This window comes from Scyliorhinus canicula, chromosome 11, assembly GCF_902713615.1.
Source record: "Scyliorhinus canicula chromosome 11, sScyCan1.1, whole genome shotgun sequence".
In the NCBI taxonomy this organism is placed as follows: domain Eukaryota; kingdom Metazoa; phylum Chordata; class Chondrichthyes; order Carcharhiniformes; family Scyliorhinidae; genus Scyliorhinus; species Scyliorhinus canicula.
Window position 1 is genome coordinate 71422463 of NC_052156.1, and position 20199 is coordinate 71442661.

Below are 20199 nucleotides of genomic sequence, written 5' to 3' on the forward strand. Positions count from 1 at the left end.
ATGGGAGAGAGTGTTAGACTGACAGGCAGTGGTGGCTCTCACCCTGGCTCCCTCCATTCCCCCATTGATTTCACCCCCCCACCCCAACCTGGAATGCTCTGCCCATGCACTCCCTGCCGCAGTGGGCTCCCCTCACTGTAGCCCAGACCCTGTACCCCGGAGAAGTGCTCATAACATCATCACCTTGACCAGACACCGCTCCCGTCCCTGTGACACTCACCCACCCTCTGGCCGGGGTCATGTCCCCGAAGCTGTGTCCCATCTCCTGGGTGTCCGGATGTGGCTGCTGCATGTGTGGTGTTTAAGCACAGTGTCCAGGCATCAAGGTCTGATTGCGATGCTAGGCAATGACTCCCACATCTCCGACATGCTACATGGCCCACCCATCCACAGGAATCCACTTGGGTTGTGTGAAGTGCTCAGTCAACCATGATTGCTAATTCCCTATTAGCAGCCAGAGGTCTCGGCAGTCATTGGGGGTTACGGGTGGTCAGTGGGGCAGATGGACAGGGACAGGGGTCGCCCCCAAAATGGATGCACATGATCCAGGGTTGGCATGGTGATGCCTCGGTTGTTCCCCAGTTGCACCCCCCAGCGCCTCCCCCCAACCCTCCCCTGGTGGCCCATTTCTCCAGAGTGTCCCCCATCGCTAGCCAACAATACCCCACCTTCCGCCGAGCACTGGGGTGGCAAGCGCGGCACCCCCAGGCTATTTGCTTGTGAGCAAAGATGGCTACTCACCTCCTCGGCTCCCCGCAGAAGCCCTTCCACTCGGTTCACATTTTTAAAAAAGGAGTACGAATCGCGTCAGCATGCCCACTTGCTGGGGAGGCCTATGAATGACGGGAGGCTGTTGGATATGGGGTGGTTCTCGTTAATTATATGCAAATAAGCCTCACGGCGCTGAGGTCCCAGGTTCGATCCCGGCTCTGGGTCACTGTCCGTGTGGAGTTTGCACGTTCTCCCCGTGTCTGCGTGGGTTTCGCCCCCACAACCCAAAAATGTGCAGAGTAGGTGGATTGGCCACGCTAAATTGCCCCTTAATTGGAAAAAATAATTGGCTAATCTAAATTTTTTTTTTAAAATTATATGCAAATAAGGCTTAAGTGGTGATAATTGGTTTCTCGCCACACTTTAGCGAGATCCCGATTTTGCCTACGGGAGCGCAAACTGTTTGGCGCCTGGCGCGATTCTCATTTTTGGCCTCCCGGGCTATTCACCAGCCTCATTTCGCTCGAGCATGAGCGCAACAATGTCGGAGGATCGCGCCCAATGTAGGTACAATACGGCGGAGTGGCAGAGTATAAGTGTATCTCTGTATTAAGTCAGGGAAGGCCCTGGGGCCGATGAGTACCCGTCAAAATTTTATAAGGAATTTGCAACGGACCTGGCACAACACCTGTTGGGGGTGTTTAATGATGTACTGGAGGGGGAGTTGTCTGAGACAATGATGCAGGCAATAATCACGCAAATCCCGAAAAAGCGGAAGGACCCGGTGGAATGTGGGTCGTATCGGCCCAAATCACTATTGAACACGGATGTGAAACTATTGGCTAAGTTGTTGGCAGATGGGAGGAGGATTGTGTCCCTGGGGTGGTTGCAGAAGATCAAACAGGCTTCATGAAGGGCAGGCGAATAATACAAGAAGACTGTTGAATGTAGTGATGAATCTGTCAGGGGCTCTGGTACCGGAGGTGGTAGTGTCCATGGAAGTGGAGAAGGCATTTGATCGGGTGGAGTGGCGGTATTTGTTCGAGGTTTTGGGAAGGTTTGGGTTTGGACCGAGATTTGTGGCATGGGTGCGGTTGCTGTACGTGGCACCAAGGGCGAGCGTGAGGACGAATAATATGAGTTTGCAAAGCTTTGACTTACACAGCGGTATGAGGCAGGGGTGCCCACTGTCGTCGTTGCTGTTTGCGTGGCCATAGAACCATTAGTGATGGCTCTTAGGGGGTCGGCAGAGTGGCACGGGATTATGAGGAGACAGAGGGAGTGCTGGGTATCATTCTATGCTGACGGTGATTCTATGACCTGTTGCTGTATGTTTTGGATTCGCTGAAGAGTATGGGAAGGATTATGAACCTGCTGGGGAGGTTTGAAAGGTTTTCGGGGTACAAGCTAAATGAAGGGAAAAGTGAGGTTTTCCCAGTGAATGAGCTGGGACAGCAGGCTAATTTAGGGGGGATGCCATTTACAGTAGCGAGGGATAAGTTGAGGTATAGGGGGATGCAGGTAGCGAGAGAATGGATAGTGTATACAGGAGGTGCGGCTGGTCTAGGTAAGGGATCTGTATTTGGAGGAAGGGTTCGCCAGTCTGGAGGAACGCAGGGAGAGGGTAAAGCTGCCAAGGGGAAGTGAGTTCCGATATCTGCAGGTTAGGGACTTTGCGTGAAAGGTCTAGAGGGGGCTCCCTAGTTTGCCGGGATACACCCTGCTGGAGTCATTGCGGTTTCCGGATGTGGAAGGGGAGGGAAGAATGAGTTTGATACAGTTTAAGGTGGTGCATAGGGTGCATATGACTTGGCCAGGAATGAGTGGGTTCTTCCAAGGTGCAGTAGGTAAGTGTGAGAGGTGTGGGCGGGGCTCAGAGAATCACATGCTCAGGTTTTGGGGTTGTGAAAAACTGGGAAGATCCTGGGCAGGAGTGTTTGCGGTCATAACCAGGATAGTAGAGGAGGAGGTGGACCCGGAACCTTTGGTGGCGACATTTGGGGTTTCAGAGAAGCCAGAGCTCATGGAGAGGAGGAAGGCCGATGTCGTGGCCTTCACCTCTCTGATTGCAGGGTGGCAAATTTTGCTGGAGAGGCAGTCGACATCGCCACCGTGGGTAGCGGCTTGGTTGGGTGATCTGTATGACTTCCTGTGGTTGGAGAAGATAAAGTATGATTTTTTTCAAAATAAATCTGGAGAACCCAATTATTTTTTTTCCAAATAAGGGGCAATTTAGTGTGTCCAAATGCCTAACCTGCACATCTTTGGTTTGTGGGGGTGAGATCCACGTAGACATGGGGAGAATGTGCAAACTCCACCCAGACAGTGACCCAGGGCCGAGATCGAACCCGGGTCCTCCGCCATAGGCAGCAGTGATAACCACTATGCCACTGTGCTGCCTATAAAGTATGAGTTAAGGGGCTTTGCAGAGGGATTAGTGAAAAGGTGGAGGATGTTTGAGACCGTGTTTGAGGAGATGTTTGTCACGGTGGGGGGGGGGGGAGGGGGGGGGGGAATATGTACTGACTGTATAGTTGATTGCTGGGAAGTATATTTCCCAGGGTGTTTATTTGTTGTAACCTGTTTTAATACATGTTTGTAATAAAACACATTGTTTTAAAAAATAAGTGAATCTCTGAAGAAAACTGTTGATTTATTTTGTGTGTTTTTTAACAGAGATTTGGATGAAAATGCTAAAATCCACTGCCGTAAGAAATTAAGTCAATCCTACTGGGAGGACCTAGACACAAATCTTTTTGAAGATTAACTGAAACAATTCATTCATTTCATCGATAATGGTGAGCTCTGTGCTCCATGATTACCAGCTTATTTGTAACAGACTTGTACGTGATGGTTTGCAGGCAACCTTTCCAAATGTGGAAATCATTCTGAAAATAATTTTAACAATACCTGTCACAAATGCTTACTCTTATGTATTGAAAAGAGTTAAGAATTATTTGCGAAGTAAGATGACTCAGGAACATAAGAACATAAGAACTAGGAGCAGGAGTAGGCCATCTGGCCCCTCGAGCCTGCTCCGCCATTCAATTAGATCATGGCTGATCTTTTGTGGACTCAGCTCCACTTTCCGGCCCGGAACATTTGACAAGTTCAATAATACTGCCAATGAAAGTGCGCCTTTACAAGATTTGACTTACAATGATGTAATTGATAATTTTGTAAAGTAAAAATGTGGGGAAAAATCCATCCAAATTGCCATGCCAACAAGGGATGAAGCAAGAATACCTTAAAAATCTGTCCCTCTTCCATATTCTTTTGTTTAAGTTCTGTTTTTCAAAACGATCCATTGCTGGTCTGATATAATGGCAGCAGCTGGTCGCATGCTGGTAGTTCTAACCACCATCGATCTCAAGACAGACCTTCCGAATGTTTCTGGGACAAAGACCAGAATCCTAGCAGACAGAGCCACCTGATATTGGATTTGGACTCACTGGACATTCCACTCACACGAATTTGCAGCAATAACTTCTTTGATTTTGTGAGTGGAAGTAAGGAAGTTAACTTTTATTTTTTAAACTGAATGAGACTCCGTGAAATCTCCTGAATAGCAGCATCTGCATTTTGTTTACTGGAGTACATGCTCCTGCGCCGGACTGGCTCATTCTGTCCTGCACTGACCTGTGCTGCAGTGATGTCATCAGCTGATGTTTCCATCTCGATGCTCATCAGCAAGTTCCATGTTTGCTCGCCTCAAAACTCACATCGCAATACTGACCATCTTTAGTGTCGTCTTGACAAGAGGTAAGCTTGGATTTCAGCAATTAATCATATAGGCGTGTTTTTACAAGTGAAAAATCAGTGATCAATTTGTGTCTTTTTATGGCTTCCGCCTTTGCTTTCTGTGGGGTAAGGGTGGGTGGGGAGGAGTGTGAGGTTGGCGGGGGTGAGGGGGGTGGGGGAGGTGGCCAATGGCCAAAAATGAAGGAGAGCATGGGGCTCCACTAATTGTAAATCTGTCGCTGGCATGGATCGAGAATTGGTTGACAGGCAGAAAACAGAGAGTGGGAATAATTGGGTCTTTTTCTGAGCGGAGGTTGCAAGGAGGCTTCAAAGTGATTTAGATAAGTTTAATGAGGGGAAAACACATGTGACTAAATATGAACGTATAAACTTCATCGGTGTGAAAAACAGAAAGGAAGAGTATTATTTAAATTGTGATATATTTGGAAGTGGATGTACAAAGGGCTCGGATTGTCCTTGCACACCAGTCAATGAAAATGGAGAGGCAGGTGAACAAACAATCAGGAACGTCTTCATTGCAAGAGAATTTGATTTCAGAAGTAAGGGTGTCTTACTGCAGTTATGCAGGGCCTTGGTGAGACCACACCTGGAGTATTATGTGCATAAAGAATAGTCATGCCTGACAGGGAGTGCAGCAGACGTTTGCTAGGCTGATACTGGGATTGGCAAGAGTGCCTTACCAGAAGAGATTGGTTTGGTTGGGTCTGTATTCACTAGAGTTTAGAAGGATGAGAAGAGATATGATTGAAACTTATAACATTCTAACAGACTTAATGCAGGGAGGATGTTTTCTCCTGGTTGGGGAGCCTAGGATATGGGTTAGACCATTTAGGACTGAGATGAGGAGATATTTCTCCACTCAAAAGGTAGTGAACCTGTGGAATTCTCTACCACAGAACGCTGTGGAAGCCATGCCACTGAATATATTCAGTAACAGAAAGTTTTTAATAGATTTTAATGGCATCAAAGGGTATGAGGAGAAAGTGGGAATATGGAATTGAGATAGAGGATCAGCCATGACTATATTGAATGGTAGAGCTGGCTCCAAGGCACAAATGGACTACTCCTGGTCCTAGTTTCTATATTTCTACGTTCAGACACAGAAATCCAATGGCAGAAACTTGGAACTCTGACTGGATATCATCCTCGAATGCATGATGACATTGTGCTTGATCTGACTAATGTTTAACCTGTTGGTAGATGTCATGGTGGGTCTTCGAGTTGTACCTGATAGATCCATGCCATGCAACTTAACTTCTAATCTCTCTCCTGATTATTAATATACGATTGTTCTTTCACCTTTCCAAGTAATTTAGTCATCTAACTCCATTGAGCTTTGGGTTTCATAATCTGTTAAACTGTCTGTAACCATGTTTTAATATATTTTATAAATCTGTTTACTTTTGTATTATTCAAAGTAGCAAACACATGTTGCTGAGTAAGAGTACAGTTTAGCTTTCTGTCAAGTCTGATAATGCATTGGCTCGGAACTTCCTCTATACTTCACACAACATTTCCATCATTTCAAAACCAGAGATGATGACTCGAAATATAGCATGCAGTTTCACTATAACACTCAGCAGCCGTGCTTTTAGCATTCTTGAGAGAAAGGATCAAAAGTTGCTTATTATACAGTTTTTTGCCATGAATATGTGTCCATTGGAAACTAGATTAAGACTGCCCTAGCTTGTTCCACTTTGAATTTTTACAGCCACCAGAGAGATCCCCTGGTTTGGATCTCATTAATTTTCGGGCACCAAACCTTTAGTAAAAAGATAATGCTAAATGTGGGGCACCACAAAGATTGTTTATATTTTTACGCTAATTAAAGAGACTGCCACATCACAACTTATACTCTCAGAATTATGAGGTGGTTCCTTGTTTCAAAAACTCTCTCTCCACTATCATAATTTCAATTGAACCCCCAGTTGTACAGGTAAGCAAAGTCACTCCTAAACCTCCACCTAAGTTAAGGCAGCGGAGAAGAAACACTGAGGAAATCCATCTCCAATTTTTCTTTTAATTGATCTCAACAAACAGATGGTGGTCTCTTGTCTCCTCCTTACTCCTCACTAAATTTCTTTTGATGCAAAATTCCCTCATGATCTGCCCCACCTTCTCCTCTGAAGAACGCTCACTCATGTTTACAGATTCAATTATCCTATTCTCCTCACTGTCATTCATTCTCTTGGTCTGTTTGTGTGGCTCATCTATGTGGTGCTTGTTGTCAGCTGAGAAAAGGTCAAGGTGAGTCCCTTGAATCATTTAATTATTTCATCTTGCCTGTCACTGTAACTGATACTGACTAAAGGTGAAACATCTCATGCTAAATGTATCTTGCATGAGAAAACAGATCAATAGAATGAAATGAAAAATGAAAATGAAAATCGCTTTATTGTCACGAGTAGGCTTCAATTAAGTTAACATGGAAAAGGGAGAAATTAATTTACATAGAGCTGCTAACACTTACCTTGATTCCCATGGGGGGAGGTGGTGTGGTGTTGGGACCCAGAAAGCGGGGGGCGGGGGTAGGGGGTGGGGGTAGCGATGGGACCCAGAAGGGAAAAAGAATACTGGTCTGAACTGGTCATGTATACCTTAAAATGGAACACCATTACAATGGAGAAAATAGAATACGGTGCAAACTGTTTTTTCATTCTGGGGAGGTTGGGCATTTTTGGCCGTTACCTGTGTGTTCCATGCAATGTTCTTCAATATCATTCAGTACTGCCTACCACTGGGGAAATCAAAGTATGTCTGTGATGCGGCAAGTTAATTCCTCACTTCTTATTGTCTATCTAACCTTCTATTGTACCAACAAAATTGTAGCAACAGCGTAAAACATGTTTCGCAATTTATAGAGATGTTCTGCTCTCACTCACATTGATTTTCCATTGTTATGTATAATTCAACAACTCTTGCATTGACATGGGCGATATGAAAGTGTATGGAGGGGGAATGGAGTGTATGGAGAAGGCATGGTACTGGGTGGGAGTCTGAGACGTTCAACGGCTCATGGCTAGGAGGCCTAATATTCATCTACAGAACTGGGCTGCTCCTCCATTTATCATGACCATGGCTGATAATCCAACTCAATAGCCTAATCCTGCTTTCTCCCCATAGCCTTTGATCCCATTCTCCCCAAGTGCTATATCTAGTTGCCTCTTGAATATATGTTTTAGCATAAATTTACTTCCTGTGATAATGAATTCCACAGGCTCACCGCTCTTTGGCTGAAGAAATGTCTCCTCATCTCCGTCCGAATTAGTTTACCCTGAATCCTCAGACTTTGACCCCTGTTCTGGACACACCCATCATTGGTAACATCTTCCCTACATCTACCCTGTCTAGTCCTGCTAGAATTTTATAAGTCTCTATGAGATCCCTCCTCATTCTTAGACTTAAAGATGCCCATGTGCTTATCCTTAGTTATTGGACATAAGCATTCTGCTGGATACAAACCCAGACTTCAGAGTTCTCGTACCCAATTGCGGGGACTGTCTGGTATCGGGATCACTCTGGTAACCAGTGATGTGATTGATGAAATCTGTATGGGCCTGACAGAGCCCTGAAAGAGACACATGTTCACATATCAGAGGTCCATTGAAGTCCTGGCATCCTAAATCTAAGGTTTCCAAACACTCTTATTATGAGTTACAGCTGGTTGGCAAAGTTATTTAAATGTCTGGCACACACAGAATATTGTCACTGAAAGAACATACATGAATATTTACCAAAAAGTAGCTACAGCAAATAAGCTCAGGAGGTAGAAAGAGGGGTACATGAACCCCAGGCAGAACTTTAGCCAAATGCAATGAACACTCAACAACACTGTTTTCTCTTGAGGCCTGCGCATAGTTCTTCCTGGGAGCAGGAAAGAATTCAGAACTTTGAAAATCTATTTGAAATAAAATTGCGCAGTCAGGGATTTTACACTCTAAATTGATTTTTCCATTGTTATGTATAATTCAACATTTCTTCTGCATTGATTGAACAAAAGATCCTGTACTATTCCTAAGTATAGTTTATAGTAAATGTACTTAAACTGGAGTCTATACATCCAAGGGGTTTGTGAGGAGAATCACGATGTCTGTATGCTCACCAGATTTATGCACGTCATCATATCTCGTTATTCTATATTTGCTAAGTTTGATATTATTTCTGATGCTCTACACAAATTCAAATGCTGTCCGCAATTGTGGTGCTATTGAGCAGCTCACAATGTCTTTCAGAAGTTGGGGCTGCTCAACATCCCCACCATTTGAAAATGTGGAGACCATTCTGCTTTTGAAGACCTTTCACCCAGAGAGTGGTGGCAATCTGGAACTCGCTGCCTGAAAGGGTGGAGCGTGGGAACCCTCACAACATTTAAGGAGCATTTAGATGAGCACTTGAAACATCATAGCATACAACACTACGGACCAATCGCTGGAAATTTGGATTAGAGTAGCGCTGCTCGATGGATAGTGCAGACATGATGGGCTGAAGGGCCTCTTTTTGTGCTGTAAAATGCTATGGCAACAGCTTAATACCTGCTTTCAGTTTCATCGGTAATCTACCTCTACATGCTGCAGGCCCAGATAGCTCTGACTGTTTGTAAGGTATAAAGTCCAAAATTTAAGGTGCTTTTTTGTTAGAAGATAAAGCTTATTAACCCAATCTAGGGGCACAAGACAATATGCATTATCTGCTATCCCTAGCTCCTCACCTGCTCAGGATTCACGAAATGGAGGGAAGGGTAAAAGGAAACTGAACTCCAAAGCACGTGTGTCACTGACTTATACTAGCGCAAGTACAGCTATAACAGCCACACAGACAGAAAGCATTACAAATTCGACTGAGGAAAACACATTGATTAATTGTTAGAAAGGGCAACTATAATTCTGTTTAAAGTTGATCTGTTTAAAAATTTATCATTCTTTTTGAAGTAATCACTGAGAGAAATCCTTGTTGACGAGTGCACCATGATTGATCGGAAAGAAATTCTGATTGTATATTTTGTTAAATTCTAATCAGTTGGAAAGGGAAATTTTCTGAGGATTCTTAACAATGGCATAGTGACAGAGAACAATGGCATGATGCAGGTGGCTTATTCGAAAATCGCAGGTTCACTGATATTGTTCACTAGGCAGTGCATCTATGATTTTGCAAATGTTACCCACTTTGCACAAAGTCCTGCTGGTGGCATGGGGGTCTTAGAAAATTTACCCTACTGATCCGAGCTATGCATACGGGGAGTTGACTTAACTTGCATGTGACTGATGTGAGTAGGTACTGAAGCACCTTCAAGTTGACGAATGCACCTATAGATGTCCGTTTCAACATATTGTCGGCTGCAGTAATTCCTCCGAGCCAGTTGCCACTCATCTAATGATGTCATCACTCATCGGCACACACCATTTAAACAAGGTTATTCAAAAATCTACAGAAAGGGGGAAAGAGAAAATATAGTAGAACGTGAATTAGAACTGTATGCTTGTAAATTCTTGAGTTTTCTAAAAGAGGATAAAACACAGCTCTTTCCCTCTAAATAATGAGGAATCTGGAATGTGGCTGTTCAGTTTTATCCAAGTCAAGAAAATGAAATAATTCTGTGGCTTAAGAAAGCATTTCAAGTGCAAGAAAAAACACACAGTGACTGGCTGAAAATGTTGTTCGGATTGCAAGGACTTGTATGTACCGTAAATCGATCCATATAATTCAAGCAGAATGACAACGGATATAAAAGCAGAAAGTACTGGAAACTCACCTGTTCTGACAGCATCAATGGCGAAAAAGAAACAGAGTTAAAGGGGCACAATCAAACAGCCACGCTGCGTCCGAAAAGCAGCGGGTCACGGGATCTGCCCAGCTTGCAATGCCTCGCGAGATCTAACACAATCTTAGGAGATGTTGTGATCACTTTTTGGCGCATCTGAATACTAAAGCGAGACAACTAGTCTCACTCTAATTAGCAATTTCCGGTGGCACCCAAAGCTTTGTGATCTATCCCCTTTGCCTTGGACATCTCAGGTGAACGCTTTTCAGTTCTGGTCTCCACAAACCGAGATCAAATGGAACGGCACTTGTGGAGGCCTCCCAGAGGATCGGAGGTCCCCGGGTGCTTACCCTCTGGCAGGGTGGCAATCTGGCACTGCTGGTGCCACCTGGGCACGATGCACTGCCAGCCTGGCACCCTGGCAGTGCCACCTGGTTGCCAGCCTGGCACTGCCAAGGTGCCCAAATGATACTGCCAGCTGGCAGGAGCACTGCCAGGGTACCAGGTTGGCACTGCTAAGGTGCTTAGCTGGCATTTTTTTCACAGTGGCAATCGAGCCAGAGGTGCCCTGCCTGGGTGTGGGGGCGGGGGTGCAGAAGGGGCCCAAGGACGCCCTCATAGTGCGTTGAGGCTTGGGAGGTCAGGGGTCGCATCGGGGACTCCAGAGATTGGGACGCCATTTAAAAATGGCATTCTGATCTCTCTCGCTACACTGAGGAGGTCCGGCGAGCGGAGATCCTAAGTGCAGAAAATGGGGCTATGTGAGGCTTCGGCTGCACGTTCTCTGCTGAGGTCCACTATCTAACCCAAGTGCCGTTCGGTAGAGTTATGTTTCTCGGAGCTACAAACGCTGGGAAACATGTGGCTAAACATGCTCACTATCGTGCCCATTGTTTCAAGTAAGTGACTTTTCATCATAAAACAGAAAACAGACCTGAAATATTGGGTTGAGTTTAACATGGTGCCAGGGTCCCTGCATTCCCTGCCGCACCTTGGCTGCTCCCCCCAACATATTTAATGCTCGGAAGGCTGTTGATTGGTTTAAGGCAGAACTTCCATTACCATTTTTGGTGGAAATCCTGCCTCAATGCCAATTGGGGCATGGCCAATGCTGGGACTACAACAGACTCAGACACCAAGGAGTGGTGGAAGAAGTGTGGTGGAAGGTTGGGGTATTTCCTGGATCAGGCTGGCAGGGAGAACAAGGGGGTAGGGTAGCCAGGGTAGACAAATCGGGGAGGAGGGGAGCAGACTGCGGCAAATGTTCTCCAGGGCTGTCTGATGCCCCAGGGCCCATTAAGGAGGCAACTTTGCCTTCCTACCTGCCACAAGCCTGTCTCGCGAGATGGGCTGGACACTTGGTGTGACCCTCTCCCATTGCTAGTTCAGTTCCAGCAATGGCCAGTTGAGGCCCTCAGGTTGGCCATTTATTTTCTTCAGACAACCATGTTGTGCACTGGACTAGCTGGCTTTAATGATCTTTCATCAGAATCCCTGCTCTGATGAATGTCCTGAAACGTTAGTGTTTATTTCTCCATAGATGCGGCTTAACCTACTGTGCATTTCCAGAATTTACTGTTTTTAATTTTAGATTTCCAACAAATGCAAGATATTGCTTTTGTATAATGATCAATCCTTAATTTATAACGTAGCAAACACTATTTTTACTCAATTTAGTGGTTGTTTCTTCAAATGAAGTCACTTTACATAAACAACTTAAACTATTGTAGCAAGCTTAACTCAATACAAATTTCAAGTTTTATCAGTTAACAGGGTTACAAGAGGAACAATTAAAATATAAGCACTGCAATATGATTGATTCATTTGCAACTGAGTACTGATTCTTTTTTTTAACTTTTTCTAAATTGTTAGTTATTCAAAATCCAAAAAGACACAGTAACCATTTTCTGAGGTATTTGGTGGACCCGCACGGTTTGAAACTCGGAATTAATTTCAAGATCTGAATACAGACCATTCAATTTGAAACTTGTGAGAGAAAATTTAGTTGAAAATTCCAAGTGATACTTGAAATCAGTGGAGGTTTTACAAACCCTCACTTAAGGCTTTGGGTTGCACCTACAATCAACGGTCTCATTGTTGTGTGTGGGACCTTTCTATGTGCAAATTGGCTATCTTATTTTCCACATTATAATACTGACTGTATTTCAAAAGTGCTTCATGATAGTAAAGCTCTTTGGGACATAATCATATGAGATAATGTAATTGTTGTACAAATGCAAGTATTTTGTCTTTACTCGTTTATTCTGACATGGAAAGTTGAAGAATTTCTAGTGCAAATACTGAACTGTATATATGTATCTATTACGTATTTATTTGTTTGCCTTTTATTAACTAATATTGCTTAGTAGTTTTAAATTTAAAGTAACATCTGATTGTGTGATGTCTATTTGTTTATTAAAGATAACTGAGTGCCTGTGAAAGCATAATTCTGGTAACTGGAAAATAATTACCAGAAGCGCTTTCTCTATTATTCTGAGTCACGATACCGGAAGTTTTCTAAAATATCATACGAGTGAAGACATTCACAAAGGCACACAGAGTTGGGAGAACCTATGAGAGTGCTCCAAAGAACTGAAGTGGAATAGAATCTATGGTAAGAATTATAGAATCATAGAAATTGAAGCTGTGCACTGCATACCCAAGTCTAGAGGCAGAATTCCCGCCCGTTCACGCCAACGGGATTCTCCATTCCCGCTGAAGCGTATCGAGTTTTGGCTGAGTGCCAAATTCTCCATTCTTGCTTGCATCAAGTTCGGCACAGAAAACACCAGCCTAGATCTTCAATATAGATCAGAAATAGCAATGCCCCTAATACCAACCCGAGATACACTTTTATATACCTTCCTCCAATCAGAAAGACAATATTTCACCATAGTCTGTGTTTCCAATAATTCAGTCAACTTTGTATCTGTACTTCCACTGCCTCTTTTAGGCCAGTTTAGCTCAGTTGGCTAGACAGCTGGTTTTGTGATTCCAGTGAGGCCAGCTGCGTGGGTTCAATTCCTGTACTGTAGTAATCCACGGGAGGCAGGAGTTCCATCACCACACCAATATTTATTTACAATAACGATATTACAGGAGCAGTCAACTTAAGACTGGCTCACAAAGCCTACACAGGTGATTATATGGGCCCCCTCAATGAGCTATCATTGAGGGAGCTCATACTCCAATTGGCCAACCAATAAAGCCAATTGGAGTTCATTACACCCCTCCCCCCAAGGTCCGAGGAATTCCTGCCAGCTGGCATTCCTCTGAGCTTCTTCCTGCTCCTCGTGTCTGGGTCTGTCACCTCTGTGTCGTCCGCTGGGTCGTTCTCCGGAGTGGGCGGGGTGTACCTTATAGGTGCCCGTCTTTTCCTTGACGACCTCCTTGGAAGTTGTTCTTCCTCCTCCTTGGGGAGAGGTGTCGCGGCGGCCTCGTCGAGCGTGTCCATCTCTGACTCTGACGACTGGATGACGGGGTCTGGAGAAATTGCTCGGGGCTGGGGTGTGGGTATCCTTTCCGTCTGGGCTATCTCAGCTTGAGGCGGTCCTGCTTCGCCTGCCTCCAGGTGTGGTTCCGCTGCCCTTATTTGGTCTTGAGGGTATCGGAAACTCCTCAAGGAAAGTGATTTGGGCTTTTCCAAATTCACTTTTGGCTCGGTTTATCACCAAACCCACCTCCTGAAGTCAATCAAATAACTCCATCAGATGTTTTAAATGGCCTTTCCATGTCCGGCTGAAAATTACCAGCTCGTCGATGTATACCGCACAATTGGGTAATCCTGAAACAACTTTGTTAGTTAACTGTTGAAATGTGGCTGAGGCGTTTTTCATGCCAAATGGCATAACTTTGAATTCGTAATATACCACCTGGAGTCACAAAAACTGGAATCTCCTTCGCCCTTTCGGATAAAGGTCCCTGCCAATAACCTTTAAGTAAATCCAATTTGGAATAAAAACTGATTGTCCCACTTTCTCAATGCAATCCTCCAAACGTGGGATAGGATAAGAGTCTGTTCTTGTAACTGCATTAACCTTTCTATAGTCCACACACAACCATTGGATACCGTCTGATTTTGGTACCGTCACTATGGGTGAGCTCCATTGGTTGCAACCCACTTCAATTATGCCATTTTTAAGCATACTCTTTATCTCTTTGTTTACCTGTGCCAATTTTAAAGGGTTAAGTCTGCATGGATGTTGTTTGATTGGAACAGCATTTCCCACATCTACATCATGTACAGCCATTTTAGTATTTCCCAATTTATCTCCACAAACTTGCCCATGTGGTATCAATAACTCTTTCAGGTCAGTTTGTTTTTCCTTTGGAAGATAACTCAACAATTTATCCCAATTTTTAAGAACATCCTAATTTTCCAATTTAATTTGAAGTATGTCAAATTCACAGTCATCTGGATTTTGTTTGTCACTTTGAGTGAGAATCATTAAAACCTCCTCCTTTTTTTCTCCTTCGCTTTCAAAGTACCTTTTAAGCATTTTCACATGACTCACTCGGTGAGTCGTCCTTCGATCTGGTGTTTTTACCATGTAATTCACCTCACTTAATTTCCTTTCAATCTGATAAGGTCCACAAAACCCAGCTTTTAAAGGTTCACCTACCACTGGTAACAACACTAAAACTTTATCTCCAATGGCAAAATTACAAACTTTGGAATTCTTGTCCGCTACCCGTTTCATCACATTTTGTGCAACTTTCAAATGTTGTCCAGCCAATTCACCTGCTCTATTTAATCATTCCCTAAAATTTGACACGTAATCCAATAATGTAATTTCCGATTTCTCACTCACCAATTTTTCCTTAATCAATTTAAGTGGTCCTCTTACCTCATGACCAAAAATTAGTTCAAAAGGACTGAATTTGGTTGACTCATTAGGTGCATCCCTAATTGCAAACAGTACAAATGGAATTTCTTTAACCCAATCCTCTGGATAATCGTGACAATAAGCCCTCAACATTGTCTTTAATGTCTGATGCCACCTTTCTAACACTCCCTGCGATTCTGGATGGTGCGCAGTTGATTGAAATAGTTTTATTCCTAAGCTATCCATTATTTCTTTGAATAACCTGGAGGTAAAATTTGATCCTTGATCCGATTGTATTTCTGTGGGTAGTCCATGCCTAGTAAAGAATTTAAGTAACTCCTCCACAATCTTTTTAGCTGTAATATTACATCTTGGAATGGCCTCTGGAAACCTAGTAGACACATCCATTATAGTCCAAAGATATTGATTCCCGCTTTTTGTTTTAGGAAGCGGTCCTACGCAATCGATCAGGACCCTGTAAAAGGTTCCTCAAATGCTGGAATGGGTATTAAGGGTGCTGGTTTCATTATTGTTTGAGGTTTCCCTGTCACTTGACATGTGTGACATGATTGACAAAATTTAACTACATCTTCATGTAGTCCAGGCCAATAAAAATGTTTCTGGATTTTAGCTTGAGTTTTCCTTATCCCGAAATGACCTCCCACTGGTACCTCATGTGCAACTTGCAACATCTCCTTTCTATACCCTACTGGCAATACTACTTGATGAACTTCTTTCTGCCCACTTTTCATCCACCTGCATATACAAAGGTCTCCATTTTCTCATCAAGACATCACTTTTACAGTAATAACACTCTGGTATACACACAGATTTCTCTTCTGTGTATGCTTTCTGATACATCCATTTTATTTCTATATCTTTTTGTTGCAACTCCGCCAATTTTCCTGAACTAAAAATATCCGCCTCATCCTCCACTTGTTCTTGTTCTTTTTCAACCATCGATTAAAAATTGTTTCTGATAATTTTACTTCCACTTCATCTTCACTGTTTGATTTCTCCTCTTGTCTTAACCTGTGACTTTGCGACTTATTGCTACACAATCCGGAAAAATCCCAGGATATTCGTCCTTCAACACTTCAGTTGTCTGATTTTCCATTGGTTTATCAACCAGAGTAGGCATCACTCCCACCTGCGATCCAGCTATATCATTACCCAAGATAAACTGTATTCCTGGACAAGATAGTTTCTCTATTACTCCTACTACCACTTCACCACTCTTGACTGATCTTTCCAACCTTACTTTATATAATGGAACGCTCCTCCTCTCAACCTGAATTCCACATATTACCACATTTTCTGGTAAAATTCTTCCCAAACTACATAACTCCTCATCTCTTACCATTAAAGATTGACTAGCTCCCATATCTCTTAAAATTGTGACTTCTTTACCTGCTCCTCCTGATACACGAGTAAATTTTACCCACACAAGTAAATTCTTTAAAGAGATCTGGCAATCAATCACCTCTTGATCAGGCTGTACAATCTATTGCACTTCCTTGCTTCACTTGGCCTTTCCTTTACCACTTTAACACTCTCCACTGTCTTATCCTGTTTTACCACATCAGCCTTCCCAGTACTTTTCTTCAACCACCAATACTGTGACTTTACATGGCCTAGTTTATTACAGTGAAAACTTTTGAAACTTTTCATTTCTTTTCCACCCTCCTGGATTTCTTTTTAAATCTGAGGTACACTCTCCTTATTATCTCCCATCAGATCACCTTTACTTTTACCACTTGAGTATTTCTCATGTCCCCAATTTGTATCCCTCACAGGCTGAAACTGATGTTGGAAACCAAGCTTTGATTTATGAACTAATTCATAATCATCTGCCATTTCTGCTGCTAACCTCGCAGTTTTAACCCTCTGTTCTTCAACATGCACTCTGACTGCATCAGGAATTCAATTTTTAAATTCCTCCAAAAGTATAATTTCCCTGAGAGCTTCATACGTTTGGTCTATTTTCAAAGCCCTTATCGACCTATCAAAATTAATCTGTTTGAGCCTTTCAAACCAAATTATTTCCTTAAATTTCTAAACCTTTGTAAGCTTCAGGCACTAGTTCATATGCAACTAAAATGGATTTTTTCACCTCCTCATACGTCCCAGATACCTCCTCCGGTAGTGACACTTCACTAGCTCTACCTACCAGCTTTGTTTGAATCAGTAATACCCACATGTCCTGTGGTCATTTGATTTGTTTACCTACCTTCTCAAATGAAATGAAAAAGGCTTCCACCTCCTTCTCGTCAAACCTTGGCAATGCTGGGCAGCACGGTGGCACAGTGGTTAGCATTGCTGCCTACAGCGCTGAGGACCCGGGTTCGAATCCCGGCCCTGGGTCACTGTCTGTGTGGAGTTTGCACATTCTCCCCGTGCCTGCGTGGGTTTCACCCCCACAACCCAAAAGATGTGCAGGTTAGGTGGATTGGATACGCTAAATTGCCCCTTAATTGGAAAAAAATAATTGGGTATGCTAAAATTTAAAAAAAAAACCTTGGCAATGCCTGAACATGTTTAAATAGATCCCCACCACGCCTTCGACTCAGACGCTCCTTCTCACTATCCTCATCACTATCATCCAACTATACGTTTCCTTTTACATCTGCCACTTTTAACTGACTGTCATGTTTCATGCCCATTTTCTGAAGTTCAAACTTTCTCTCTTTATCTTTTTCCCTGATCTGTATCTCCCTTTCTCTTTCTTTTGGTTCTGCTCGGGCTATTCTTTATTTTCTTTTCTGCTAGGGCTAGTCTTTCTTGTCACTTTTCTTCTCTCTCCCTTTCTTTTTCCTCTCTCTCTCTCTTTTTCCGCTCTCTCTCTTTTGTATTCAAGCTGCTTTAATTCTTTCTCATGTTCCATTTGAAAAGCAACCACAATATACTCACCCCTCACTGTCTTTAAGTTCACTAAGCCAATCCAATAGATAGACTTTTATCCCAGACAAGCCCCCAATTGTAATGGGCCAGGGTTTAGAGAATCCTCAAAATATATCATGGAGTTCACCTGACCCACAACTTTTAATAGATTGTGGTATGGGGACCACAAGGCTTACTCTACAGGTATGGTACAGCAGAAAATGGACTACTGTTTTTTAAAAACAAAACAATGTTTATTCTATGAACTCAAGTTAACCTTTTTAAAACAAACAGTGAATATCTTAGCAACCAGTAAATGAAATACGCCCCCCAAAGAATACAACACTAAGTAACCTGTATGCTGCCCTTTTACACCCAAAAGACTTAACAAACCTTCAAACAGGAACACATTAGGATTACAGTTAATACTGAGACATTTTTACAATTCTGAGTTCACCAAATGATCCATAGATAGTCTTTGGATGGCAGCGATCAACAGCAGTGCAGATCACTGAAAAAACACAGACACACCCAAGCTTTTCTCAAACTGAAACTAAAAAGAAGCAGAAGTAGAGCTCAGCTCCACCCACACTCTGACATTACTCCAGTAACATGAGCAGCTTATTTCTTAAAGGTACATTTCTTAAACACCCATTTCTTGAAGGGTACTCTCACATGACACTTGATTTTCCATCATCTGGTCATTTCTTTTGTTCACCGCATTTTCCATACCCTTCCTGACTGCTTCTTTCCAGACACTCCAGCCAGCAGTAAGGACTTTCCATGCATCGTCTTTCATTCAGTTCGATTTGAGATCAGACATCCTTGTCTCGCAGACATAGGAGATGTGTTGGTCTCATGCCAATAGCAAGCTCACCCCAGAGCATGTCTTTAGGGATGGCATCATCATCCATTCTGTTCACATGGCTCAGTCAGTGGAGTAGCTGCTGACACAAGATACAAATATGCTGGGGATCCATGCACACTGATATACATCCTTATTCAGCACTCTGTCTTTCCAGCAGATGTCCAATATTTTTCTGAAGCACAGGAAGAGGAAGCCTTTTTTCTTGGCTTGCATCAACTGTCCATGCTTCGATACTATCAGTTCTGGGCCTGCATGGAATTGGACTAACGATCATTGTCAGGAAGTTCAAAGTTATGGAGTCAGGACGTAGAGACTCCACCTTCCATCAACATCAACAATCTCACTTTAGAGGTCATTAATAGCTTCACATACCATTGTTCAACAATTAGTAGCAACCTGTCCCATGAGGCTGAAGTGGGAGGAAACCGGAGCACCCGGAGGAAACCCACGCAGACACAGGGAGAATGTGCAGAATGTGTGCAGACAGTGGACCAAGCCGGGAATCTAACCTGGGACCCTGGCACTGTGAAGCAACAGTGCTAACCACTTTGCTACCGTGCCACCCGGTACTACCCACTTATTTCGCTGCCTCTACTTGCCACACTGGACATCTATCGTTTCCTCATTGTAAGTGACAGGTGGAACTTGGGCAGTTCACCACCTACAGCTAATGTTCTTTCACTGTTGTTATGAGCAATTTGCTCCTTCAAAAGAATAAAATATAGTTCCAGTGAAATTAAGTTTGACCCAGGTGTGAACATGCAGACCATAATAAAAATGAAGATAATGCACGAATCAAACATTAATATGCCATGTGCATGGCAGCACGGTGGTGCAGTGGTTCGCATTGCTGCCTGATGGCGCCGAGGTACCAAGTTCAATCCCGGCTATGGGTCGCTGTCCGTGTGAAGTTTGCACATTCTCCCCGTGTTGCGTACGTTTCGCCCCCACAACCCAAAAATGTGCAGGGTAGATAGATTGGCCATGCTAATTTGCCCCTTAATTGGAAAAAATGAATTGGGTACTCTAAATTTATTTTATATATATATATACCATGTGCAGTTTAGTGAGATACAGGTTATTAAGGTTGCCAGTGAATATGCACCTCCAGATGAAGGCTAACGGTCCTCAGTACCTCCTGGGCTTTGATGGTACTCTTCGGAAAACAAATGTAGTTTTATAGGATTAATATTAGTATTAGTATTATAACCTGCCTGATTACCACTGGCTGGGGACTAATAGCAATCCCACAATCCTTAGGGAGTATGAACTTCCACAATGAGGGGGGCAGAGAAATCATTAGCAGATTTCCTGGATAAATAGAGCTGGCCAATTTGGAAACAGCTAGAGAGGAGTGAGCAGCAAGGGAGTTACTGCTGCATATGTTATTGTAA

At 43.3% G+C, this 20199-nt stretch overlaps 1 protein-coding gene across 7 annotated transcripts in view; it reads right to left on the bottom strand.

The window, feature by feature from the left end:
• LOC119973128 (dual specificity tyrosine-phosphorylation-regulated kinase 2-like) overlaps window positions 1–20199 on the bottom strand; it is a 144414-nt gene that overhangs the window by 22474 nt on the left and 101741 nt on the right. Inside the window, exons 2-3 of one of the 7 annotated variants that reach the window (XM_038810713.1) lie at window positions 9757–9895; window positions 8208–8371 (exon numbers count right to left, since the gene is read on the bottom strand). In XM_038810713.1, the coding sequence (XP_038666641.1) occupies window positions 8208–8371; window positions 9757–9853 (261 nt within the window). In that variant the 5' untranslated portion in view covers window positions 9854–9895. The other 6 variants (XM_038810716.1, XM_038810715.1, XM_038810714.1 and 3 more) reach the window with 6 other exon arrangements.